The sequence below is a fragment of the Prionailurus bengalensis genome, chromosome E2 (assembly GCF_016509475.1).
Source record: "Prionailurus bengalensis isolate Pbe53 chromosome E2, Fcat_Pben_1.1_paternal_pri, whole genome shotgun sequence".
Classification (NCBI taxonomy): Eukaryota; Metazoa; Chordata; class Mammalia; order Carnivora; family Felidae; genus Prionailurus; species Prionailurus bengalensis.
Window position 1 is genome coordinate 35,364,648 of NC_057352.1, and position 27,796 is coordinate 35,392,443.

Sequence of the window (27,796 nt, forward strand, 5' to 3'; positions counted from 1 at the left end):
GAGAAATACAATCAGAAGAATATACTCCACAGTGTGATTCAAATTGTAATGAAGCAAACATCGGTGTGCAAACACTCCCCAGGTTGGGAAATAAAGCACTGGTGGTCCTTGGAAGTTCCATGAAGCCCCTCTCCTGTCACTCATGCCCCCGTCCTCCCACCCGCATCCCCCACCCCTGGGTGAAACAGTGTCCTGAGTTCTGAGATACCCAGCCCCCTTGCTGTCACTATGGCTTGTCATTTATAAATGCATCCTGGAATATGTTGTTTTGCTTATCTAAAAGTCATATAGAAATGGAGGGGCGCCTGGGTGGCTCAGTCGGTTGAGCATCCAACTTCGGCTCAGGTCATGATCTCACAGTTCGTGAGTTTGAGCCCCATGTTGGGCTGTGTGCTGACAACTCAGAGCCTGGAGCCTGCTTCGGATTCTGGGTCTCCCTCTCTCTCTGCTCCTCCCCTGCTCATACTCTATCTCTCTCTCTCAAAAATAAGTAATCGTTAAGGAAGTTTTTTTTAAGTCATACAGAAAAGGAATCACCCTTGATATACTGTACCTTGCTGTCTTCACCATGCACGGGAGTCATGCTTCCTCTGCTGCTGCACCTGTAGCTGCAATTTGTCCCTTTTCGTTGCTGTATAGCTTTTTGTTGTGTGAAAACAACACATCTCGCTCGTAGGCATCTCTTCCAGCCCGGCTCTGAGGCACACTTCATGTGTTTTCCCCATCAGGCTGATTTTGCTGAGGAGGAAACAGCAGGTCAAAGAAGTCAAGTGATTTAAGAGCCCAGTGCGGGGGTTCAACAGCCTGAGTTTGAAATCTGCTTCCGCCAAGGGGGGAATCACTGTGTGAGCTCAGGAACACTCATCTCTGTGCCTTGGTCTTCTCATCTGTAAAACGAGAATGGTTCCTGTTCCAGTGCTGCGATAATTCAGCAAAACAAATACCCGTAAAGCAGGTAAAACTTGGCCTAGCCCCTTCAAATGCCTTCAGATCAGAAATGGGAACTGGGGCTTCTGTTTGGCTTTATACTATTTTTGTGGTTTATATTTCCCATGAACATAGGCTACTTTTATGATCCATTAGTGAAACAGAAACCTTTGCCCTACAAGCTTTTCACTCTTCACCTCAGCGCTGAAGGTAAGTAAGCTAACATGCAGCCATGAGGGGACAACCAGGCAAGGCCCACTGTGGAGACAGAGCCGAGTCTGGCCTTGAGATCTCTCCAGCAGTGGGGTCTGGCCTGGCCCAGCCACCCAGGGGGACATTCTCTCACATCTCACTGCTCTCTATAAAAAGGGCACACCCAGACACACAGGATGCCGGTGGACAGGGGGAGTGCCCATGCAAGCAGGACAGGGGTGGCATGTGACTGGTCAGGTGATCCAGGTCCTTGTCCCAGCCCATGTCTCCCTGGGCTGTGGCATCCTCATCAGTAAAATGGAGGAAGAGGAAGAGAGGGCTTAGACAAGGAGAGCGCCAAAATCTTTCTCAGTGAATTCTCAGTGAGGCTTTTGGCTAAATCTGCTGAGGTGCTGGGGAAATCAGCTTGGAGGTCTGTCCCTTGGCATGCCTGACTTTCCTGAGAGACACCCCAGGAGGGGGCCAGTCTGGCTACAGGAAAATCATTCGGTGGGCCAGTGGCAAATAAGGGCCACAGTGGATCTGCTCTCACCCAAGATGAATCCTGTTGGGAATGGTTGCACACCTGTCCCTTCAAGTTCACGACAATTAACTAACACTCTCACTTGGAAGGCAATTCCTTCTAAAACACACCATGACCTCCAAGGCGCCTGATAACGCGACCCTGCCCACTTCAATTTCTCCACTGTAAGGTCACTCTGGCCCCAGCTCCAAGGAGGCTGCTAACCCTCACAGCCTGTCCTTTCCTTCCTCCTGTGCTCAGCCTCCTAATGGTTTGTTGCCGTCTTCCTGGTGAGCTGGAAAGCCGAGGGCAAGGGGCCGTGCACTCGTTGGTTCCACAATTCACACTGGCCTGGGTCCAGCTTAGATAATACACCCCATCACCCCCAACGCCCCCTCACTTCCTCTCAAATGGATATGCAAAGCATCTGGGAAGTGGACAGCTGTCGCCTTCCACCCCAAAGAGGGAGGTGAGGTAATCCCCATACATAGTCTGACAAGTGCCTTGGGGTGAAAGGGGCTCTGTGTGGAGGAGAGTGTGTTGCTGTGTTTCTCTGGACTTCCAGGAGCACTTCCCTGATGGCCTGGCACTGAAGAGAGATGAAAAGTTAACCAGATTTCCTCGCCTCCACAAAAGCATCTTTCTTTCAGGCCACAATAGACACCATGTTGGAAGGAAGATTTCAGCGTCCAGTGACCAGAGATAGGGAGCTCTATTGAAGTCCCTGGCCACCCCACCGCCACCCATCTCTGAGGATTCCAACTATAACCCTGAAGGCTCAGGGGACAGGCCCATGGGATCTAACAACAACAACGCTACTATGTTTAAGGATGGACAAGGGGACAACATTCAGATGTGACTGGGGCTGGCCCTGTTACCTGGGCTGACGGCCCTCTGTGTGTTGACCCCAACAGAGGGGCAGCACCCGTGAAAGAGGCGGCTCCAGTCGAGTCGTTAGCAGGAAGAGAAAGGGCAGAGCTGTCCTGGGCCCACCCGAGTGTCAGGCGCTCGACAACTGTGGGGAGAAACGCAAACTCGGCAAGTCACACGAGGTGGCAGCGGAGCACCTTTCCCTCCAGACCCCTGGCCCTGCTGCGGCAGAGGCCTGCTGCTTACCCGCAGCGCACTCTGGAGGGTACAGGTTGTGGGAGAGGAGCGCTTCTTGCCATTTACTTTCACAGAAGGCCGTGACGGCAACAGCAAATTCAGCACGGTTTTTACGTCTCACCGAAGTCTAAGTGGCTGGTGCCCACGCTTCCAGCGTCATCCCTGTGGGACGAAACCAGACCCAGGGGGGATTCCCCGGGAGGGCCCAGTATCTAGAATGGCCTTTTGTTCTTGACTTTGAAATTCTTACTTTTCAAAAACATTTTTTTATAGTACACAAAGTCTACAAATGACACAATAACTATTGTCTCCAGATGTAGTCACTGTACTAGTTTAACTGTATCCTTCAAGATCTGGCATATCCGCCCATGCTCTTCTCTGCCCCTAAACTGCTTCCTCCCTGCCCACCCCTCTCCGCCCCCCAGCGAATTTACACAGGGTAGTCGCATCATGGAAGTGTTTAACTTCTGTGAATATAACTATTTGTGCCGGGGTTGGCCATCCCACTGAGGGACCATATGCCCAAGAAGCAGTATAAGGGAGAGTGTGGGGTAAGCTTTCAGCTCCCTTATGTGATTCGAGTGTTTAGAGAAACACTTTTCCTGGAAGTCCCTAAATTCAAGGCAAGGAAGTCCCTAAATTCAAGCCCATTGGTGATGGGCTCCAATGCTGAGGGACAGTAGGTGTGGTTACAAAAGAGCATGTGGGGCTCCAATGTGACAACTTGCTAAGGGAATTAAGAGCAATCTGGACTAGATGCCATTTTGTCTTAAGCTTGACTCGGGCCCCAATGCCTAGTAAGATGATTCTACTGATCATATGCTGTTCACATTTTTCCCCATTTAGTGTAGCTTGGAGTTGTTATAAATCAGTATCTGTACAGATGTCTTGTCCTGTAAGTGCTTACCGCAAGATATTTCACAGCATGAGCGTATGGGATGTGCTTTGGAAAGAGCTCTATGTTCACATCATAAAGGAAAGAAAAATATCATTAAAAAAATAAACTAAGAGGGGGCGCCTGGGTGGCGCAGTCGGTTAAGCGTCCGGCTTCAGCCAGGTCACGATCTCGCGGTCCGTGAGTTCGAGCCCCGCGTCAGGCTCTGGGCTGATGGCTCAGAGCCTGGAGCCTGTTTCCAATTCTGTGTCTCCCTCTCTCTCTGCCCCTCCCCCATTCATGCTCTGTCTCTCTCTGTCTCAAAAATAAATAAACGTTAAAAAAAAAAAAAAATTAAAAAAAAAAAAATTAAAAAAAAAAATAAATAAACTAAGAACAAATTTACTGGGGTGCCTGGGTGGCTCAGTTGGTTGAGCGTCCAACCCTTGATTTCGGCCTCAGGTCATGATCTGAGGGTCGTGGGATCACATCCCACGTTGGGCTCCACGCTGGGTGCAGAGCTTGCTGAAGAGTCTCTCCCCCTCCCCCTCGACTCACCCCTCCTCCGCCCCACTCATGTTCTCTCTCCTTCTAAAATAACAAACAAAAAACCCAAATTTACAAACCAAGAATATAGCATTTTATTCATTTCCAGATTATGAGTATTACACAGCATATACATATATTTAGATAATATATAAAACAATGAATAAACCGTAGGAAGAAATATTGGTCTGAAATTGCTTTAGGGAACATCTTTAATTCTATAGTTCCTGGTAAATGTGTCTCCACACACTGGGGCAGGCAGCTGGGTAAAGTCCAGCATTCGTGCACCAGAGCCCGGCCTACCCCCCACGGCACTTGCAACGCGAGGATGGCATTCTGGCATGGTCACTGGTGTCCACAACAAAGGACACCAAGTAGTAGATAAAAGAACCACAGCACAGTAAACTAATAGAAATATTTGTTTTTTGTATTGTCCTCCAGTTAGTTTCCTTTTCAAACTAAGAGCCATGTCCAGGGTCTGACATCCCTTGAGTTGCATTCTAGTTATTGCTGGAGAAAAAGAAACAAAGAGAAGAGGCAATCAGAAAAATAGATGGTCAGTGCCACCGACCCGCCTTCCCCTTTCTGGTGACACTGGACTGTGCAGAAATGCGCAATGTCAGCAGCAGGCAGGCATGGAAGAAGCACCCAGCATTGTGTCAGAGGAGACCGATGGGCTGACAGGAATTTGTTCAGATGGAAGATATTCTCCAAGGAAGGCCCGTGAGCAGGAAGCAGCAGGATGCCACCCAGGGAGAGGCAGGACCACCTTGTGGAGGTGGAGACAACAGTCACAGAACATTTCCCAGGACCGATCCTGATTCAGTGCTGATGTTGGAAGAAGACCCAAGATCTTACAATGAAAGGTACTCCAGACCCCACGTCAGCACTGAGAGGCTCTGCAACCCAACTCAGAATAGAGCACTTTCTAGCTCCCCCAACTCACCGTCTGGCCTTCCTCCGAGGAAGGCTGGCTTACCTTTGCTTTGTTCTGAACTGGGAGATATAATTTGAACTCTGCCGGCAGTTCATCTTCTGAGTAGAGTCTGTCTGAGAAGTAAACACGTCGGATGCGACAGTTTGCGTGGATCTGTGGGTGCAAGACTTATTTTAAGAGACAAAATAGGATTGCCCTTCCTCTTTTCCTGATTCTCCTAGAGCTCCTCCTACGAGGCTGTCAAAGCTTCATCTCTTTGGCCTCTCCTCAGCATGGCTTAGGGTTGGAGTCTGGCAAGAGGGATATTTTGCTTGCTGTGTTCTCCCACTATATCTGAGCAGACACCTGAATATGGCCTGGACCTCTCTGAGCCCTCTGGAGAGTGACTTGGGCACCTTAGCCAAAAACCCACACTGTTCTGTCACCAGGGCCACAAGCCAGGAACAAGCAGAGCACACTCTCTTCTCCCGTTTGGCACTCCACAAGAAAAGGAGCCAGCACCTGCACTCTCAGGGTCTCGATGTAATTTGTGCCATATGCCCGCCGTGTGAAGTCTGACAGATTGAACTGAATCTGGTTCCAGCCATCATCCAGCCGCATGGGCATGGTACAGATGAAGGGTTTGACTCGGGTGGTGCTCTGGTAGTTACTTGCCCGAAACCGCCGACGCACATTCTTGTCATCTAGTACCTATGACATATAGAAAAAGAGTCACGTGAACTCTACCTTGGAAGAAGCAAACAACCTGGGTATAAGACAAGGGCCTGAACTCCCACAGCCCAGTTTCCCAAGGCTGAGACCCAAGGGAGAATAAACAGACCAGATACAGGTCACACTGGATGCAGATGGCCCGGAAGTAGCAAGTTTATCTTGTCCGTTGCCAAGACAACACCAGCTGCTTATGACACATGACACACCCGAGGGCCCACAGACCATAGAAGATTTCATAAACATTCTTCCATTTCAAAAATCAAAAATACTAGAACAGAGACCAACAATAACCAGTATTAAATGGACGCTACTCTAACCTTTAAGCTTTGAAACTTACAGCTGTTGTTCAGACTTCCTAGGTGCCTACTGCTTCTTTAAAAATGTGGCATTAAAGTTTGACTACCAAATTGATACCAAATTTATGCCGTATAATAACGGCTGCATCAAGTGTGTAGTAGAAGCAGAAAAGAATACATACAGGGGCTCCTAGGTGGCTCAGTCAGTTAAGTGTCAGACTTTGGCTCTGGTCAGGATCTCACGGTTCTTGGGTTCGAGCCCTGCGTCAGGCTCTGTGCTGACAGAGCAGGGCCTACTTGGGATTCTCTCTCTCTTCCCCTCCCTGACTCATGCTTTCTCTCTCTCAAGATAAACAAATAAACTTTAAAAAAAAATATGGGATGCGTGGGTGGCTCAGTCGGTTAAGCCTCCTACTTCGACTCAGGTCATGATCTCACAGTTCGTGGGTTCGAGCCCCGTGTCGGGCTCTGTACTGACAGCTCGGAGCCTGGAGCCTGCTTCAGATTCTGTGTCTCCCCATCTCTCTGTTCCTCCCTTGCTCTGTCTCTCTCTCAAAAATAAATAAAGATTTAAAAAAAATTTTGTTTTTAAAAATACATACAAAGGACTAAAGATACTTTCCCAGAGCTATTTTTTTTTCCTGCAAGTTGATGAGCTATTCCTATGGTATAGCTGAGAGTGTACACATTCATGTGCATATACTAACCTGTACTTCAAAGGTAAAGTATTTCTTCAAATTTTTGATAATCATGACAAGGAAGGGCAGTTTAATCCCCAATGTCTTTTTTGGGTCTGCGGGACAGGTGATATACGTGGTGCTGCAGAGAGAGGGGACACTGGTAAGCACTTCCCTTGTGGTACACACAGCAAAAACACTCGGTCCAAGAGGTAAGTTGGAAAGCAGATCTAAAAGAGCCAGATACCTCACCCAATCCTCAATCCTTGAATCAGCTGATGCTTAAGAAAACACAATGCTGGACTCTGAAACAAAAGCTGAACACAGGGCTAGACATCAACAAAAAAATAACCTGAAAAACAAAGCCAGGCCAGCGATCTGAGGAATTTCCTCCAGTGAGAGAAGACTCAGTTCTGGTCTAAGAGAAGCATCAAGTGATAGAAAACGTAAACTAGGACCACTGTGGCACAGAGAGCCACACAGTGGCACACGCCATCTACTATGACCGGTGCCATCCCTCCGCCCACACCCACAGCCTTGGTTACTTATTAATAATAATATAACTAACATACAGCACTTACTATGTGCTGAGCAGGCTTTAAGTGCTTTATACACAATTTGCTTACTTAATCTTCACAACAACCCTCTAAGGAAGGTGTCCTGTTACTATCCCTGTTTTACAGATGAGGAAACTAAGGCCTGTGGGTTAAGTAACTTGTCCAAGGTAAGCTGTAAGCACTGAGCTGGATCCACACCAGGCGCTCGGTGCCACAGTCTGTGCTTATTAACTTCTATGACGTACTGCCTCCCTGGTGTACCCGGTCTCTGGGTGAGCAGAGGGGCCACCTACCTGACATTCGTCCCTTCAATCTCTAGCACCAGGGACTGGATGTCATTATCAGTGATTCTTTTGATGTGGCCATTCCGCACCTACAACGAAGAAAATTCAACCAATTAGGACTGAAATATTTGGCAACAACTTTGTTAAGATTTTGAAGGCTGAATGGGACCATTTAAAGAAAACCACAGTAGCTCTTGGGGCATAACACAGAACTTTGGGACACAGTATACTGAGCTTATCTGTAAGTAGGCCATGATATTACCTCTATATAAGGTCCCATCAGCCACCACAGGAATTGCAGGTGACTTGGCAATCTATAAATTAGGATAAATTTCTTCCCAAAGAAATCAACTCGAGGGGGACTTGGGTGGCTCAGTCAGTTAAGTGTCTGACTCTTGGTTTTGGCTCAGGTCATGATCTCAGTTTGTGAGTTTGAGCCCCCAGTTGGGTTCTGTGCTGGCAGAATGGAGTGTACTTGTGAATCTTTCTCTCCTTCTCTCTCAAAAAATAAACATAAAAAAGAAAAAGAAATCAACTCGATTCAGCTAACATTTACTCAGTGCCTACTATGCACTAGGAACATTCATATACACTCTCTGACTTAATCCTAACAACAAAAATCATAAGGTAGGTGGTATTTTACACATGTGGACACTGACATCCGGGCAGTGCAAATGAGGACCCTAAGTGACAGAGTCAGGATTAATGACCAGGCTTTCCACACTGTCTTATATACTTCTTCGGTCAAAAAGGCCCAATCCTGGGTGCCACTGGAAGGGCACCTCCACTGGGAGGGCAGCAACCAGAAAATGAGAGCACTACTCCCCAGTATCAAGCATCATTTTTATCTTCTACACTGCTTATTACAATGCTCCTACTTCCCGCTTCCTTATTTTTTCCCTAAATTTCAAATTTTTAAAGAATTCAAGTCTCATCGGTGCTGCACACAAAACCCTTCTTCAGTGTTTCAGCCCACACCAACCTCTCTTCTTTCTGATTTGTCTGTCTGGCTCATGTAGCCTAGACCATATAATTTAGCACTTCATCCTACATGGTTCTGTGTCGTCTGCTGCATATGTAGGAGGTACAATATGAAGAGAGATCAATATTCAACATGGATTTCCCCTCTTAAAATATTCAGGAAAGCACAATTACCTTCAAGCAATGAGCGCTTAAGCACCTAATATGGACACAGCAGAGAAACGCAAAGGCATTTTTGACACAGGGCTGGACTATTAGGGCTGAATGTATTAACACATGAAAAACATCAACAAGATTTGGTACAGGATGCACCTAAAGCATGTGACCTTTTTCCAGGCATAGTGAAAATGGCTGTATTGACATGTCGTATTGACTCAATCCTTTGGCTTTCCAGTAGACTTGCATATAAAGAGAGAATACGGTGTCAAGTCTGACTGAGAGTTGTATTTTCAAAATGGATTATTAATAATACGGCATTTTGTTTTTAGGCATCAGTCTCTGACCTCTGGTACTGTGAATTTGATCCACTTGAGGTGTGCTTGGTGTTCCCATGGGACATTTGATATCACTGCCTATCTTTTTCTGGGAGATGTAACTGAGTCTTGTCTCCTTACAAAAGTATAAGCTCAAGGGTAGGGATCAAGTAGTAAGCATCATTTGCATCTTCTACAAAGCTTAGTACTATGCGAGGCATACACTAAGCATTCAAATATTTGCTGACTTCTGGAATTTGTCACCCTGAGAGTTGGCAAGGGTGAATAGATTCAAGGAGGATTTAAAAAAAACTCCTGGATAACATATCCACCATGGACTATTATAGGAAGCCAGAGAGACTGGGGTCTATCACAAAGCCAGGGAGGCTGCCAGCATGAGGAATGCTTTCCCACAAATCAGCCTCTGGTGCCCATTATCAGAGACAGAATGCAGGGTGGATGGGCCCCAGATCTCTGCCAATGCAGCATTTCTTGGGTTCTTAAGACACAAACGTCACATTGAAGTGCTCCTCAAACAAAGCTGGCGACACCGCTGCCCTCCTGCTTCGAGTTCTGGGCCTCTTTCCCAGGGAGATTAAGAGCACAAAGGCTTGGGTCTGTGTAGCACATGCCAACGCGGCCCACCTCATTGCCCACATAAACACTCGGGACCAAATGGCAATATTCCTCCTCGATCTGCTAGCCCACAGCTGCTGTGGAAAACAGACGGACTTGCTGGTGAAGGAGGAATCAAATGCGAAATTATTTCCAAATAACGTGATGTAGTCATGTTGCTAAGAGGGGCTGGTATTCCAACAAGATGCAAACACTAATTTGATAACATACAACTAATTATTCTTTACAACTTCATTCTTTCTTTAAAGGATACACAATGCAACAATCGACATGGTTAACCTGAAGTATCAATTAATTATTGCTAAAAGGCAACTTGTTGCAATTTATCCAATATTGCTTAAAAGCATGGATTCAAACCTTACATCCCCAAAGGTCTTTCAGAGCACAGGGAGAATGTTCTCTCGGCTCCAGAAAGCTCAGCCAGATTCCACAGGGAGGAAATGTTAGAAAATTTGCTTCTGCCCATCTCAAAGTTTCTAGCAGATGACTTCACTCCAGCAAATGCTACTATTCAAGTCTTTATACAGAAGAAAACAATGCCTTACAAAGCACGCAGAAGCCAACAGACTGGAAGCCAAAACAGACTTTGTTTATTCTTCTGCCTCTGCCCCAGAGGCAAGCTCATTTTTAGCTAGACTTTCAAAAACTTCCTACAGAGAAATTTCTCTCAGCAACACATCAACCACCACACTCCAGGACTTCGGTCTTACAAAATTAATTAACGTAGTCCATAAACCAGGAGAACCAGGAAAAAAGGCAGCTTTTTCAAAGGAATGCCCACCGGTCTCTCTGGAGTTTTAAGTATTCTCCTATCACCAACTGCCAGAGTTCTGAAATCAAATTAAGTTGATTGGTTAGTGAATTATGATTTTTCCCCTTTATTTAAGGGCTGCAGATCAAAACTCACTGGGAAAGAGGGGTGGGGTGGGGGGTGCAATTAATCAGAGAGAGGAGCACTTAAAGGACACCTCCCCAAACCTCTTTAGGCTCTAAAACTAGGATCAAGGGAAAAGCGGGGTGGACAATTTGGGACAAGGCCTCTCAACCACCTTGGCAGTCTGGCCGTCACTGTTTTAAATTGTAAAGGTCTTGCAGGAAGCAACCCCCTCCTCAGCCCTGCTTCTGACAAACACATACAACAAGATACACGACCTCAGAAAGCACTGACTTCCTTTCCTTAGCTCCTTCCAGTTCAGAGGTCACTAAGCAGGCCTGGCTTTGAAATGAAGATAAAGTGAACTGGTCAGTATTTATTGCTTACGGTGGAAATAGGTTTTATCTTACTTCCCTCTCTAAATGAGACAGTGCCAATTGTTTTTGACTTTTTCATTCTTTTTTACTTCATGACACAGTCCCGCTATCAAGGTGTAGGTTACAAGTGTTTTATTCCTCCAAAAAATAAACAAAGCCAATCTTACATTTTTTTTTTTCACGAACTCCCTATCCCCACCCTCCCTCCACCCCCAAAGCTATGAGATGGAGGTACTTTGGGAGCTGCAGAACCCAGGTTCCTGGCTACAACAAATCAAAAAGGTTCTCAGCCTCTGTGAACACCAGGAAAGGAACCTTCAAGCCCTTCTTGCAATCACTCTCCCAGGCTTTCCATGGTCACTGGGGCAACTAATAAAGAACACTGATTTTCTTTTCTTTTTTTTTTTTTTTTTTTTTCAATGTAAGCTCCAGGGAGGAAGGTCAAGCTGAGGGGAAAAAAGTATTACTGGGATAGGGAGAAAGCTAGCCAACTCTCCATATTTCTTCAAGTGTTTTAAAAATAACACATGAGTTGTATCCATTCTCTACCCCCACCTTTCATTTTTCTGGCTCCACCCACTTATCCTGGCAGACAGCTGAGCCCTCAGCCATCTGGCATCCTAGTCTTAATAATGACACATGTTCCAATTTACATTAAGCCATTAGAGCTGTACATGTCGGCAGGAAAGTTTCGCCTGTAGCTAGGGGCCGGGATGTAAGTCAGAAAACAGGCAGAGGGAGACCTCTGTGGGGAGAGCTGGGCATAGCTCTGTCTCAAGGCCTGGGCCTTGCAGGCTCCGATGGGTCAAAGCTCCTTTCCCTTTGCTGCACTTAACAGGGACTCTCCAGATAGCACACGGAAAACTCTGGGCATATACAAAGTAAAGGCAATTAAGTGCAGTGCTAACCAGTCTCTTCCTAGCAATGCCTTGCAAGGGCAAGTGTAACTCAAACCCATGCCTTCGCCCAATTATAGTAAAAGCTATTACTCAGAATAATAAACATCATCAGGCTGATCCAGTTAAAGTCTGGAAAAAAACCCAGCTACACTACCTTCATGTCCAATGCCCTCGATCCTACTACCGGGAACGCAGCAGTTTAACATGTACCAAGAAAGTCTGCTAATTAAAAATGAGGGTGTGGAAACTCCTTTTCTGGAGAGAGATTATTCATTTTTAAAATTAGGAACAGGGAAGGAATCTAATACTATCCAGCAACAACCACAAAAAGTCTGCTTCTAATATTTAGTTTTAGAATAGGCGAGGATCAGCGGCAGCTGAAAGACAAGGTGAGAGGTGAGAAAGACAGAAACTTGTATGAACTAACATTATCATCTAGTAGACTTTTAGGATATTAAACATATTTTGAAATATGAACATTTTATGTTTTACACAGGCATAAGTGGGAACAGAACCTTCTGGTATTTTCTTTACAAACCAGAAGTGATATCGACATTAAACATAAAAGTCCTTTAATAAATGAAATATTTGCTGGTTCCAGATGTTAAGGGAACATTAAGAAACCCCTAATTTCTCCTAAGCTGTTGGTTTGATAAAGACAGAGGTCTTTATCAGGAGGCTTGCAGTCTAGCAAGGAATACAGATTTTAAGAAGCTAATTTCAAGAATGAATTTCAAGAACGATGGGTATGATGAAAAGGAAGTAGAGGCTCTATAGGGGGGTATAAATGAACTTAACCTGGAGGGGCAAGTGGATATAGACTCACTTAATCTGATGAAGTGCCTTTGTGCTATAACCTGGAGACTAACAGAGGTGGTGGGGTGGGTCCCAGCAGAGGGACAGGTACAAAGGCCTGAAGGTGAGAGAACACAACCTCCTTCAGTTCAGTAGGAGGTCTAAGAGGGGAACCCGGTGGGGGGGGGGGGGGGGCAAGCCTGGAGAATTGGTTAAGCAGGCACCCGACCATGTGCTGTGTGCCCTTAGAGTCACGTTAAGGGTTTTGGACTGGGAAAGCCATGCTACAATGACTAAATTATTCTAATTTCAGAAGTCTGGCTTTACTGTATTTCCTATTCCTAGGCATCAATTATAAACTTGTTTACTCTTGAGCAAATTCCTGGGTTTCCTGCCCTATTTAATACTGTATGCCATAACTCTGTTGCCAAGCATTTTATATAAACCTTCATTTAATCTCCATAATCATGGAAGGAGGTGGCATCATTACAAAATAAGAAAACTGGGCAGGTAAGTGCTTGCCCAAGGTTACACAAGACAGGACATAGGACACAGCCAGGGCGCACATCCACACTGTCCCAACTCCAGCCCTGGGGTTTCAAGGTAAAAAAGTTTTCTTCCCCTAAAGGAACTTGTAGTCTAGTGGGAAATACACAATAAATAGGCAACTGCCATACAGTGTGAAGTAGAGGGCCACAGGAATACACAGGAGACCTAACTTAAGCTCCCAATGTAACAATGTTTAAACTGAGATTTGAAGGAAGAGATGGGCGGCAGGAGCTATGAACTTCAAAGAGGGTCTGATAAACGCAGATGTTACAGATGTTAGTAAGCACACCCACAAAAATTGAGCCTGTCAATTCACTAGTATGAATATGGCATTCACTCTTCACACTCATAAGGAGACACAGAGCCCAAACAGAAGCCAAACTTAATTTTTCCAAGATTACTCTTTACAAAAAACAAATTATAGAAATTCTTCTCCATAAACTCAGGAAGGAGAATAGTAAAGTTTGTGAAATCACAATAGTAACAAAAATAGCCATATACTACTGGCAGAGTTCAGGGTCATTTCTAGATAAATGTGGATGGTCTATCCCTCCCTCCATCGAACTTTACCTTTACTACAACTTTGCCTTACTCCCTAAGAGCAGGGAAAATGTCTTCTAGCTTTTTATCTCCCCAGATCTACCCAATGCCTGTGATTTAACTGTTGCTCAATACTTTGATAAGTATATCAATTCCCAGTGTTTCCCCAACTGAATTGGATTCCCAACACTTCCTGAGGACTTTAATATAGCTAAGAAAAGGCACACATGCAACAAAGCCTATGGATCTGACCCCAAACTTATCCTTTCCCTTTCCTTCCCTTGCCCCAGGGGAAAACATTCACCCCTAAACCCATTTCAGTCTAAATACAAAAAGTATTTGACCTTGGCTCAGCTCATGATCTTGCGGTTTGTGAGTTCGAGCCTCACATCGGGCTCTGTACTGACAGCTTAGAGCCTGGAACCTGCTTCGGATTGTGTCTCCCTCTCTCTGCCCCTCCCCAGCTCACACACACTCTCTCTCTCTCTCTCTCAAAAATAAACATTATACACAAACAAACACAGAAAGTAGAAGGACACCTGGGTGGCTCACTCGGTTAAGCATCTGACTTTCAATTTTGGCTCAGGTCATGATGTCAAAGTTTGTGGGTTCAAGCCCCATGTAGGGAGCCATGCTGACAGTGCAGAGTCTGCTTGGGATTCTCTCTCTTTCTCCTTCTCTCTCTGCCACTCCTACACGCTCTCTCGCTCTCTCTCTCTTAAAATAAATAAACTTAAAGAAATACAAAAAGTAAAAATATAATTAACTTTTACTATTATAAGAATTTTGCTTAAAATGAGTGTTATTCTAAATGTTTTCTTTGCCAAAAGGTCTGTTTAATTTACTCCAAGTAACCCTGCCAGGTGTTCTAATAATGTTTTCACATGTGTTTATGTCATTAGGGTACCATCCGACCTCTAGCGGCGTTGTTAAGGGACACAGTGCACCATGGTTACTTTGCTTTTATATTCCATGTGTAAACATATTGACTGGCCGAAAAGCTGCATTTGAAAAATAAAACACACACAAAAAGATCAAGCCCAGAAAGGTCAAAATGGACAACTCTGGTAAGTTTCACCTAATCGAAACGCTGAAGCGTTCCTACCACTGCAAGTCTTTCAGTGTTACTGAGTTCTCTGGCCTGCTCTAGAAACCTCTCCTAGACCAGGTCCCGTTCTCTATTTCAAGAGCCTTACGTTGACCTTTTTGTTGTAACCGCACGTTCAGCTAGCACACAAGGTTACTCCCTCCATGCCTCCTGACAGCCCATAACTAAGCCCAGCCACAGGTGGGCAGCCATCGTCCTTACAAAGTTCCCAGGTACATTCACACCAGGTTCTCTTTGTAGAGATGCAGTTTCAGAGGTTTCAGTGTTTATTCCAATGTGAACAGAATCATGGAACTGAAAACCTCAATAACGTAGGGAACAAAACTAAGGAACTGCTTTCCTGTGTAATACTCCTGGTGTGAGACTAGGCTTGTGGACAGAAGCATAGTGAAAAGAGGAGACTTCGATGTTTCACGTGCGCATAGGGCCCAAGCAACTCATTATATTCAGAGCTGCCAACTATTATAGAAATGACATGAAGAACACAGCACTCTCAAAGCTGCTCTCAAAATGCAGAATTCCCTAGTCCTGACCGGCAGAAGCCTCTCGGTGTTCTCTACCAATCGCTGTGTGGCCCCAAACGCTCATTTGCGGATAAGGAAGACAAAGAGCTGTTCTGAGATGAATTCCCAGATTCTTGGCTTCGTTACCCATAACCTGCTTACTTAGATTATCCCACATTTATCTCTATAAAATACCATTCAACATACCACTTCTCTCCATTCTCCCCTGAGAAAATCACCTGTCTTCCACAAGAGACTGCCTACCTGAACTCATCCTAAAAAAGGGTACAGCGGACTAGGAATTCACGTGAGCAATGAAATAACCAAGTAATAAAACGCAGACCAACGCACAGCCTGCTAGACATACATGCCCCCCTACCCCACATCTCCAAAAAGTGGACAAGGTCATCATCTCCTGGGGTCAGGGAAAGTATTACCCAGGGGAGACCTGAATAAAAATAACGAGGCTTGTACTTGGCTCTGAACTGATTAACCCAAACAAAACTTTATCACCAGTTTGCAATTTTCCTGATGTAGAAATCAAGCACAGAAGGCACAGTTCAGACCCCAAGTAGCACTGAATGTGGAGCAGGTGCCAAAGGCCACCCGAATTCTCCCTTGTTTGAGATCACTGGAAGGAAAGGAGCAAATGAATGAAATCCAAACATAACTGCTTTCTGGCTGTGCCTCTATAAGGATGCCTGGAACAAAAGCTCTGTGTCTTGTGCCCAGCACAGTGCCTGGCACAAAACAGGGTATCAGTAAATATTTGTGAAATCAGTGAACAGCAGCTTCTTTCATCTGCATGCTCCCAAAGCAACCTCAAGTAAGTTTATGCATTTCACGCTATGACACGGGTACTATCTATCCCACTATATAAACTGGGAAACCGAGGCTTCTGAGGAACCGACTGAGCAAATCAAGACAGTGGAGAGGGACCACTGTCATAACCACACCATGGACGCTTAAACCCCAGCCACGCCCACCCCACACGCACCCCCAACTGCTTACACGACGCCCCTACCTTGCACCTCAGTCACGACAGCCTGGGGACAGGTCACAGCAGCGCCCGCCCGGCCTCCCCTACCCCTAGGCCCCAACTCTACACAACTACCCACCACCCCGTGCCCAGCCTCAGGACGAGGAGGGGACGCGCGGCCCCTGCACCCCGCCCAGCGGCTGTCCCCAACTCCTGACCTTTTTGTCCCAGATCTGCAGGGGTTTGCTGCCAATGCTGTAGAGGATGGAGAGGAAGCCGCTCTGGAACGTGTTTTTGAACATCTCGCCCGCGGCCTTCTCAGCCGCGCCGGAGCCGACCTAGATATGGGCACCAAGTGGTGAAGGGAAAGTAAGGGCTGGGCCTGGTCGCGCTGCGCTCCTGATCGCCTGATCTGTAGTCCCTCGCGGGTAAAATCGGTCGCAAGACACTACCTCCACGAGTTTCTGCTCCCAAAAGAAACAAGCAACCTCAACTGGGAAACCACAGCAACTGCCGCCCGCGCTCCTCTCCCCGCCTTAAATGGAGGCGGCGGGCAGTCCGCTGTGTAAAATGGATACCTCCGCCCACTTGACCCGCCCCCTGAGCACGCGGGACCCAATCCTGCCACAAGGATCACGGACTTCCTGTCTCTTCCGGTCTTAAGCCCCGCCCCGGTCCCGCCTTCTTGTGGAAAGAACTCTGTTGTCAAGGGACTATTTTTCTCATCCTAGTTCCAGAGCCTCTTTTAGAAAACGGAAGGAGACAGGATTATAGAATGTGTGGGGCACGCAAAGAGTGTCAAGAGAACGTGGCGGGGTGGGGTCAGGGGCGTGAAGACCTGGCCCCGCCCCCTGAAGGACTGGGAGGAGTTACAAGGGCCGAAGTAAAGGGGAGAAAGACGCAGAAGGTGGCTTTGCTAAGCAACTGCTTACCAGAGGGTCAAATAGACTGGCCGCCGTGTGCAGGGTAAGGTTAAAGCACCTTATGTACAGCATTGCTTTAATCATTAACAGGGTCACTATGAATATACTGCATATCTTGTGGGATGCAAAGCTGTACTCTCAGGAAAATTACCTTGAATGCACTAGCGAACAAAAAAGCCTGAACATTAAGATAACAGCAGGAATTAATAAAATTAAACAAAATAGAGTTAGTGGAGCTGTTTTTCTAAATCAATTAATACTTAGAACATTTTTTAAAAAGACACAAAATAAGCTATGATATTTCAAGTGTGGAAGAAATCCCAAGTGTTGGAGACCAGTCACTCACTGAGCATCTTCCTAAATATTATATTCTGTGCTCAGGCCTGTGCTGGGTATTGTGACTGACAGAAAAGGAGTTTGCAATTAACATCATCAACAAGGCTACAAATGGCTAGCGTCAGTTGAGCATTTATCAGGTGTCAGGTACCATCCTAAGAGCTTAGCCTTTCCTAAATCATTTAATCCTCACATCAACCCTGTGAACAATCTAGCCAGAATTTCCAGACATGGCAGGGGGGTGGGGGGTGGGAGGATATGTGGATCATACTAGAGTAGAAAGTAAAAAACAGTTTTTTCTATGAAATTGTTATTTTTGGACGACTGCTGGGGACTGTGCTTTAGGCCAGTAAACAATTTATCCCTTGATTGTTACTAAAATGTTCAGGGATCTTCCTTGCCTCTTCCAGCTCCTGATGGCCCTAGGTGCTCCTAGGCTTGTGGAGCTTCACTGCAATCTCTGCCACCATCTTGGCATACCTTTCTTCCGTGTCCTCTCCTCTCATGAGCACACTGGTCATTGGATTTAGTGCCCACCTTGAATCCAGCATCATATCATCTTGAGACCTTAAACTAATTGCATCCACGAAGGCACTCTTTCCAAATAAGTGCCCATTTCTCAGGTTCTGGGTGGACATGAATTTTGAGGGGACACTATTCAACTCACTACACTACCTCCTCAGAGAGGACCTCTTTGACAACCAGCGTGAAATGGCACCTCTAACCCCAACTTCTTGTCCTCCTACCCCACTTTATTATTTCTTTCCATAGTACTTATCACCACTTCATAGTCTATATAGTTACTTATTGCTGTCTCCTTTCCCCTGTTTTGAGCTTCTGGGAGAAAGAATTTGGTCTGTCTTGTATTCCTAGTACCTAAAGTGCTGGCATAAAGTGGGAATGCAGTAAGCATGTGTTGAATCAGTGAATCAGTCATGGACCTGGGGTCCTGGTCACTGCAGGCCCAGCACAGGTTCTGTGTCTCCTGGTCTCAGCAGCTCCAGACCCAACCCACCAATAAAGATCTTCTCCTCTGCATTGGGGCTCACCTAATGCATCTGCCTATTCACATGTCCCTCATTAACCATGCACTCTCCTCAGTTAAAACGGAACACCTTGGGGTGCTTGGGTGGCTCAGTTGCTTAACCAAGCGTCTGACTTCAGCTCAGGTCATGATCTCAAGGTTCATGAGTTGGAGTCCCACATCAGGCTCTGCACTAATGGTGTGGAGCCTGGTTGGGATTCTCTCTCTCTCTCTCTCTCTCTCTCTCTCTCTCTCTCTCTTTCAAAAATAAATAAATAAACTTAAAATAAATGGAACACCTTGAGCAAGTATGGGCTTAAGCGCCTTGAACAGATAGACAATCAATGAGCAAGCTGATGAATAAAACGAAAGTGCTTGTTTCTCCCAACTACCCATTCTCAGTAAGTGTCTACCTGAACTGTGTTTAGTTCTTTCTTATGTTGGGGTTCAAAGTTTATTGCGATCATGGCCTTGGCTACAGTAAGAATGATTTTTTAAAATTTATTCTGAGAGTGCACATGTGTGCAAGTGGGGGTGGGGCAGAGAGACAGAAGGAGAGAGAGAATCTCAAGTAGGTTCCACACTGTGAGCGCAGAGCCCAGTGTGGGGCTGGAACCCAGCAACTATGCGATCATGACCTGAGCTGAACTCAGATGCTTAACTGACTGAGTCACCCAGACACCCCTACAATATAGATGATTTGATCAAAGGTTTGGAGAACATGAATTCGTGAGTTCACTCCATGGTAGATTTAATTTTGGCATGCTTTTTTCAGGTCCAGACTGTCTTCTTCTGTGCATGTATCCCAGCACCTACACAGGACCACCATCATGGCAGGTATACGATGAATGAATGAGTTGATTAGAGTCAAATGATCACCTCTGACATATACTTTCATTTCAAAGGTGATGTGGACCAACTTAACCTAAAACCACAGATGTCTCTCACAGAAAAATGCATTACACTATCATTCTTTAAGATTGTTTTCCCTTCATCAACATGAATTTATGTAAGGACAAAATACAGGAAAAATCTTGCTAATCAGTAGCTTCCTTCAGTGATTTCTGTAATTATAATGAGGTGGATGAGTCAGTTAAAAAAAGAAGAAAGAAGGAAGCAGAATTTACAGAGGCAGTGAAGTGATTCCAATCTGGGTAGTGGGTGCAGAAGCTTAGTTGATGTATCAGGCCATTAAGAGTTTCAGAATAGGTAACAAAATCCTGACCCTCATTGAGTGAGGTGGGATCTGGGGGTGGTCTTGAAAATCCCATTACTATTGCAAGGGGCTTAGTTTGTTAACCAGAAATTTGGATATAACTATTGCAGAAGTAGCAACCTGTACTTGGCCAACCCCAGAATCTCTGACTATGAATGTATCATAGTCCTGAGTTCAGATAGAATGTTACCTTGGTAGAATGTCACACACAGATTATGGCAAGTAAATCAAAACCATGATACCAGTAATCCTTGTCAAATAGAGGAATAAGTTTCCGATTATTGTGATATTTTGTTAAGATACCTTAATGTATTGGAGAACCTGATGCTTTGAATTTAATTTGCAATGCTTGAAGGAATGTGAAATTAGCTGTGATTTTAATTTTAAGATGCTTATAAAATTTTAAGTGTGTAAACACTAAATGTTTAAAAGATTTTGATTTATTAAACTTTAAAATGTATTAAGTATTAAAGATTTTATTTATTAAATCTGTGAATTTAGACTTAAATATGTTAGTATTTGAATGCTTAGGAAGATTTCATCTCATTTTAGGTCTTTCATATTGGAAGTGCTTGTACAAATCAAACAGACTAAATATGTGATTAAATATGTGGTCTAAGGAAACTAGATTAAGCATACAAGCAATATTTACAGTTTAACCCATTAAGTTTTGAATCGATCGAGCATCAGTCAAGGATTTAGCAAAAGTATTTATACATAAAACCAACTACTTTGTAGTTATAACAAGACTTGTAAACTGATGTTAAGAACACAAGAGAAAATAGATTTTAAATGTACAGCTTTAATAACTAAGATATTATTGGGGCACCTGGGAGGCTCATTCATTTGAGCTGCGATTTTGGCTCACATCATGATCTCACAGCTCGCTCGTGGGTTCAAGCCCCGCGTCAGGCCCTGTGCTGACAGTTCAGAGCCTGGAGCCTGCTTCCGATTCTTTGTCTCCCTCTCTCTCTGCCCCTCCCTGCTCGCGTTCTGTCTCTCTCTCTCAAAAATAAACAAACATTAAAAAGAAAAACAACTAAGATATTATTTGAAACACCAGTAACCATAAGTATCCTTTTCAGTGTGCAAAGGCACTGAAAAATACCAAAACCCAGTGGACAGTGTTTGCTCAGGTCGGTCAGAGCCCAGAAACTCAGCACACCTGGCCTCCGAGAGACACAAGGGACTCGCCACACACTGCAAGGAAGCATTTACACCCCACCCCTCTTTGCTGATCGAGATGGGAAGGCATAGCAATGAGGTGGGTAAAGTTGTGCCTGGAGAATCACCCCTTAGCTGGGAGCAAAGATGAAGAGTGCCTTGAAATTGGGTGTTCAGCTGGTAGATGGAGGACCACTGCGTCCCGGCCGGGGTGGTTACACCCAGAGACGACTCTCAGCCCGGAAGATAGCAGTGAAAGAGCCAGTGGTGGGCGGACGAGGCCGCTGCTCATCTGAGAGTGAAGTTCAAATGGGACTCTGTTGGGCCCTTGCACATTATTGTTATTTTTTTTAATTTATTTTTTAACTCACATACATATGTGTATGTGTGTGTGTGTGTATATATATGGTGTACAGTTTTTTTAAATTTTTTTAAGTGTCTATTTATTTTTGAGGAAGGGAGAGACAGAGCATGAGCAGGGGAAGAGCAGAGAGAAAGGGAGACACAGAATCCGAAGCAGGCTCCAGGCTCCGAGCTGTCAGCACAGAGCGTGACATGGGGCTCAAACTCACGAACTGCGAGATCATGACCTGAGCTGAAGTCAGATGCTTAACTGACTGAGCCACCCAGGTGCCCCGGTGTACAGTTTTGACAAAGGCACCAAGTCATATAACCATCACCACATTTAAGATACAGAAGAATTTCATCAACCCCCAAATTTCCTCATGTTATCACCTATGCTTAAACCCTGGCAACCACAGATTTACCTGTTCTCCATTTCCTACATTTTGCCTTTTCCAGAATGTCACATAAATGGAATAAGTATCCCTTTGAGTCTGACTTCTTCACAATGCGTTTGAGATGCACATTTTAACAGCTTTTCTTTATTCCTCAGTGTTGCTCATCCATTCTACACCCACCCCTCTGCCAGCCCCTGCGTGCTTTCTTTCGAAGGCTTCCCTACAGCACTTCAAACGTAGCAGCCATAGTAGCCATTTTTCATACTTAAGGTAAGTTTTTCCCTGTAATTTTTGAAAAGATCTTTTAAAACTGCTTTTGAAATTGTTTGATTTTGTAATTGCGACTCTTCACTAATTATCATGAGAAAAAATACATATATGCATATTTTTCCAAAGCTAAGTTTTTTTCTCTAAGTTTATTTATTTTGAGAGAGACAGAGACAGTGCGAGTTGGGGAGGGGCAGAGAGAGGGAGAGAGAAAGAGAATCCCAAGCAGGCTCTGCACTGCTAGCACGGAGCCCAATGTGGGGCTTGAACCCACAGAACTATGAGATCATGACCTGAGCCAAAACCAAGAGGCAGACACTCAACCAACTGAGCCACCCAGGTGCCCCAAGAAAAAAGTATATACATTAAAAAAAATTTTTTTCCCCATGTTTATTCAGTTTTGAGAGACAGAGCATGAGCAGGGGAGGGGCAGAGAGACAGGGAGACACAGAACCCGAAGCAGGCTCTAGGCTGTCAGCATTGAGCTGATGCAAGGCTCGAACTCATGAACCGTGAGATCATGTCCCGAGCTGGTCAGCCACTTAACCGGCGGAGCCACCCAGGCATCAAGAAAAAAAATATTAAAAAAATTTTTTGTATTAAAAAGCATGAGAGAACACCAGTGGGGAAGAAGGGCAGAGGGAGAGAGAGAGAGACAGAGACAGAGAGACATTGAGAATCCATGCTGAGTGTGGAGCCTGATGTGTTGGGCTTGATTCCACAACCCTGGGATCATGACTTGAGCTGAAACCAAGAGTAGGATGCTCAACCGACTGAGCCACCCAGGCACCCCAAGAAAAAAATTTTTTTAAAGCAAATGACAATGAAGCTCATAGGATTGGAAAGACATGTAATTACATTTATTAGTTTTTTATTTCATAACTTTCTTATGTTATCACCAACACCTTTTCTTTTTTTCAGGTCTCAAACATTCCTGTTTCCCTGGAAAGCGCAAAGACTCTGGGCATCATGTCCCAGTGCCTAACAGAGCCTCACAAGAATTCCATGACTAAAGGCATCCCAGTTCCAACCTAAACCAGTGAGAGAAGGGAAGAGAAGACTGCTTCCTCTGAATCATAGCAGTGCCCTTTCTAAAACAAAACATACAGCACAGTTTTTTCCTTTTTAGGATCTTATCTCACAAACATACCGTGTAAAAATGTATGTGCAGATTTGTTCATTGCACCAATACTGGTAACAGTACTGGTAAAAGTCTCTCTCAGGAAGGGATTGCTTCAACTGTGGTACGTCACACAATGGAACCCCATGCAGCCACAAAAAGGGGTGAGGTAGGTCTATACGTGCTAACAGTAAAACTGTCACAACTAAGCGAAAGCACAAGTTGCAAAAAAGAGAGAGAGAATGTGTGGTTTGATTACATTTCTGTAAGAATAAAAATCGTTGATTTTTAAATGTTAGTAAATTACAAGATATACGCCAAAATTAAGTATGGTTACCTCCAAGGGAGGAAAGAGTAGTGTGTGTGTGTGTGTGTGTGTGTGTGTGTGTGTGTGTGTGTATGTGTGTGTGTGTGTGTGTGTGTGTGTGTGTGTGTGGGCGCGCGGCATGTTTGGTAAGGGAAGGCTTTCAGAATTTCTTACCATGAGCATATATTACTTTGGTAATCAGAATAAATAAATGTTACTTTAAACAATCCAAATATAAGCAGGGCCATTGAAAGATGTGAACTGATGTTCTGAATTGCCAAGCACTTTGTGGATGAGCTTTATAGACTGTTTTTGGGTAAGCAGGTCCCTTGTCCCCTTCTCTCAAGGTCAAAAAAGCCTAAGCAAAAATTCCTCCTTTCCCTTCATTCTACAACCTCTCTTCCGCCCAACAGTAATCATCCACAAAAAAGAAACATCTGATATGCTTGAGGGGTTTCCAGAAAACAAGACTTTCCCACTGGGAAGTTAGAGAGCACCCTGGGAAGAAAAATGGGGAGCTAACATTTGAGTTCTGCATGGCATCTAAGAATTCCCAAGTCAATCAACTGTATCTACTCCAAAGAGCCCCTTCTGGTCTGGGAAGGCCCTCAAATGCCAGTGGGTCACCACAGAGGTAACGTGCTCTGTAGATAAACATGTGCACACAAAGCACCGTGTCCTCAGGAGCTTTGGGGACGTGCTCGTTATAATGAGGTATTGAGATGCTGTCCCAGAGACCTGGGAGACCAAGAGAAGTCTGCAGAGCCTGGAGTCAAAAGGGCCGCGGCATGAGAGTGCCTGCTTGAGAAGACCAGGCCAGTGATGGTGCTGGAAAAGTCCCAAGTCCATCCACTCGATGTCCTGTCGGCCTTACAAAGTCTGCTGGCGGTGGGCCTGCGGGCCCTCCTCGCTGGTGTCCGGGGGCCGGGGGGGGGCAGGCACTGTCTCGGGCTCCCACACCTGTGGAACTGCTTGGATACGACAGAAGCTGCTCCAGGGGCCACTGTGACGCCGTGGTGACCCTGAGGGGCCTCTTTGCTTTCCCCCCACAATTGCTTCAGAAACTGTGAGTGTCCACACCTGCGTTCCCACAGTCACCTGTGCAGGACAAGCAGCAAAGACAGAAGAAGGAATGTTGTGGGAACAAGTGGCTTGTGTGAATAGTGGGCACCCCTGAGCCGCCTGGGTATCGGGGTCTGCCCGTTGCTCCTGCTCTCTACAGGCTGTGGGAGGACGCAGGCCACAGCCAGAGGCCAAGCTGGCCGGCCACCCGGTTATGGCTGCCTTCACATCCCCATGGCACAGCTATCCTCAGAGGGCAGGCCTGAGGGAGCCAGGGAAGGCTCATTTGTAAAGCAGGTTTCCTTTGTTTTCACTCAACAAATACAACTGGTGCTTCCTCTGCACCCTCTCTCACAGCGGAGTGGGCCACTTTTCCTCCCAGCTCGCGGGAGCTTCCAAATGCCACCAGAAGCAGCCCTCGGATCTGGCCCTGAGACCCCTGACCCTTGCCTGCTGGAGGACAGCAGACTCCACCAGCCTCCAAGCTAAGATGCTTTTTCAGAAGGGGCCATGGGGAAGAGGGGCAAAATGGGGAAGTGGAATGAACTATGGAGACACCAGCAAAAGGAAAGCAAAGAAGGGGCTAAGGCATCTTCTGGAGGTCACTAGAGATGATGTTTACCGCCTAGTCATTGGATTAGAAGGAAGGGTCAAGGCAAAACATGGCTTTCCTGGCTCGCCCAGTCTACTAGTCACCTGCGGTTTGCCCCATTCCCAGGATTAGTTCACCATACCTGTTCAACTTCTCATCCCTGGTCAAGAGCGTCCTTAAAAACGGCCCTCCTCACCTCTGGGACTCCCCCTGCTTTTCCTCTGGCTAGAACCTGCTCTTCTTTTTCACTCAGTCCTCTGTGGCCACGGGTCTTGGTTAACGGCCCCTTCCACACTGAAAACTCTCCATACGTTTCTTTTAAAACCTTTTATTCAATAATATATACTTTTAAAATTATAATATGTAACTGCCCGTCATGCCATATATTGCCCCCGTTCCCCACTGTGGAGTCTGTGGTCGGCTAGTTAACGTGGTCTGCTGGAAAAACAGGTGGCCACAGGCCGAGTCAAGGGGCACGGGAGAGCAACAGTAACCAACAACCATTTTGCATACCCTTCACATTTCCCATGCTTTCTGGGTCAGGAGGAAGTCAACAGGAAGCCAAAGGCGTGTGAACCTTTTACATTCAGAAGTGAGGTTTGAAATACGGTGGCGGGCTGCCCTTCGGTTGGTCTGGTTCGTGCTCGCCAAACCTGCCACCATTTTGTGTCTGCTCACGGAACGTGATCGCGCTCTACACACGTTAAGACGTTTGATTTGGTTCTTGTTCTGCTTATGGAAAAGTGGGAGGAACCGCAACAGACCTGGGGAAAGAGATGGGAGGAGGGGAAAGACGACATTAATCAATCTGACCCGGAGTGAGGACAGGCCTCCACTTGCCTGTGGCTTCCTTCTCTCGAAGAGTGCTGGGAACAGTGTGCAAGCTTGACTTTCCCACGCCACTGTGTGGAAAACCTGGTAAGAACTAACTCTACGGTCTCGGGTTTCGAGTAATACCCTCTTCCTTCCTCTCGTGATCACCACTAGCAGAGGCGGTTTCGGGTGCAGGCTCCTGGGAGGAAGAGGGGAAAGCTCCGGACACAGCATGTGTGCCCGAGTCTCCTCCCTGCCTCTTGGGTTCGGAGTGCAGATTTAGGAGCACCGAGGCCTCTCGACTGTTCTGAGCAAGCTGAGTGACAGGCTCAACAGTCCAACGCTGGGTCCCCATCAGCCTTGACCCCGTTTACTGAGGATGTCTTGGGACTAATAATCAGAGGACTGTATTTATACCAGGAAAGTGCCCAGTCCACTAATAAACAAAGAGCAAAAAGGGAGCTCAAATATTTTTAACTCTCCCCTGGGAGCAGCAGTGAGGCATGGCCTAAAAACCCCATTTTCCCTTCCATGTCCAGCACAGTGAAGTGGGTGGTGAGATGCCAGCAGCGGAATTCTAGAAGCAACGTCTCACAGATCGGCACTACATCGAGAGAAAAGGACTGTGCCCCTGGGAAGCTGTCACAGAAACATCGCTTCGTGAAAACTTCCTCTGGGTAAAGGAAGAAAGGCCTTTCTTGAGAAAGGCCGCATGGTGCGTGAGGTTCAAGAAAGAAAGGACTATTTGCCTTTAGGCACTTCAGCAACTGATTTCCAAGCGTCCAGCGCCACTCAGGGTTCCATCAGTGAGAAGCACACTAATTAAAGACACCACCATCTGCCAAATGCAGACACACAATAGCGTGTGCCCGCTCTTGATGCAAGGAATGGGAGTGGGGAGAGGTTTTCATAAACGCAGAACACTCAGACACAAAGGTTAAAGTTGTGCACTAAAATGGGCCAATCCCAGAAGCAGGTGCCTAGGAGAGGGATTCTGGAGCAAGTACCAAGAAACAGCACAAGCCCCACATGACACCACTCTAGTCCCACCTCTCTTGATAAAGGAAAGCTCCACACGAAGGTGGTGATGAACTGCAACCCCCATACACACATCTTTCCAGTTCAAGGTGCACCCCTCCTCTTCCCCAAGAGACAGGAAATACAAGTTTAAGGGCCTCATAGCAGTGGCTTGTCTCCCGCTTGGGAATCTGGTGGTTATCAACATTTTTATTTTTGAAAACAAGGTTTCACATGACACTTGTCTTTCCTCTAAGGGCAGCAGCACATCAATCAGACATCAGTCATCCAGTGATACAAAGAGGTGGCCAAGTGTGTCTGAAGTGATCATTTGGAAGGGATCATAACCCAGGCAGTGTTGCTGTTCTGCAAACAGAAGGAAATAGTTGGCTCCACGGTTCTTGAAGATTTATCCAAGCTTTCCACAGGGTGTCCAGATTTCTGTCCCAACCTCTTAGTCGCCATTTACAGCAAGAAAAGCCAGCAAGTGCAAAACTGTTAATTTATTGATTCAACGAAAGTTTGTTTTTTTGTTTTTTTTTTTTTTTCAAACAATCCCCAATACATGCAGTTCAGGATTAAGTATCACATTTGTAGCACATTGTTGAGTCTCTACACAAAAGTACTCATGGCATCAGCTGTATAACCCATCACATCACTTTCCCCAGCCTCCACAACACCTGCTTGTCGTCGTTTCCATGAACACATCCATAGAGCTCAAAAGTGTTTGTTATTACTGGTTTTCTCTGCCAGATGTTTCACTGCCACCTCCCCTCCCCCATTCCCACCCTGGGGTTAATTTTTAGAAGCAGGATGTTATGCCACCTTAGACTTATTAAGCTCACTGAAAACCTCTGGCTCCTCGTGTGC

The 27,796-nt window shown here is 45.8% G+C and overlaps 2 protein-coding genes and 1 long non-coding RNA gene across 6 annotated transcripts in view; 1 reads left to right on the forward strand and 2 right to left on the reverse strand.

The window, feature by feature from the left end:
• Positions 1-4,240: 4,240 nt before the first annotated feature.
• CFAP20 (cilia and flagella associated protein 20) lies at positions 4,241-16,935 on the reverse strand. 2 transcript variants are annotated; one of them, XM_043599319.1, is made up of 7 exons: positions 16,798-16,935; positions 16,564-16,683; positions 7,641-7,720; positions 6,821-6,932; positions 5,608-5,796; positions 5,149-5,259; positions 4,241-4,679 (listed from the first exon to the last, which is right to left on the reverse strand). In XM_043599319.1, exons 2-7 carry the CDS (start codon positions 16,645-16,647, stop codon positions 4,674-4,676), a joined length of 582 nt encoding a protein of 193 aa, XP_043455254.1. In that variant the 5' UTR covers positions 16,648-16,683; positions 16,798-16,935; the 3' UTR covers positions 4,241-4,673. The 2 variants fall into 2 exon arrangements, with proteins under 2 accessions (XP_043455254.1, XP_043455253.1); XM_043599318.1 differs by having other exon boundaries at positions 16,564-16,916.
• A 107-nt stretch (positions 16,936-17,042) lies between these two features.
• On the forward strand, positions 17,043-23,401 carry LOC122494272. The gene is made up of 4 exons (XR_006300137.1): positions 17,043-17,311; positions 19,404-19,465; positions 21,904-22,018; positions 22,937-23,401. It is a non-coding gene; the product is annotated as an uncharacterized LOC122494272 (long non-coding RNA).
• Positions 23,402-25,408: 2,007 nt separating this feature from the next.
• CSNK2A2 (casein kinase 2 alpha 2) overlaps positions 25,409-27,796 on the reverse strand; it is a 38,962-nt gene continuing 36,574 nt past the window's right edge. For 2 of the 3 annotated variants that reach the window (XM_043599321.1, XM_043599323.1), the window contains one exon: positions 25,409-25,860. The gene's annotated coding sequence lies outside the window, so the exon portion shown is untranslated. Of the gene's footprint in view, positions 25,861-27,118; positions 27,293-27,796 lie in introns of those variants that run through there. The other variant, XM_043599322.1, reaches the window with a different exon arrangement.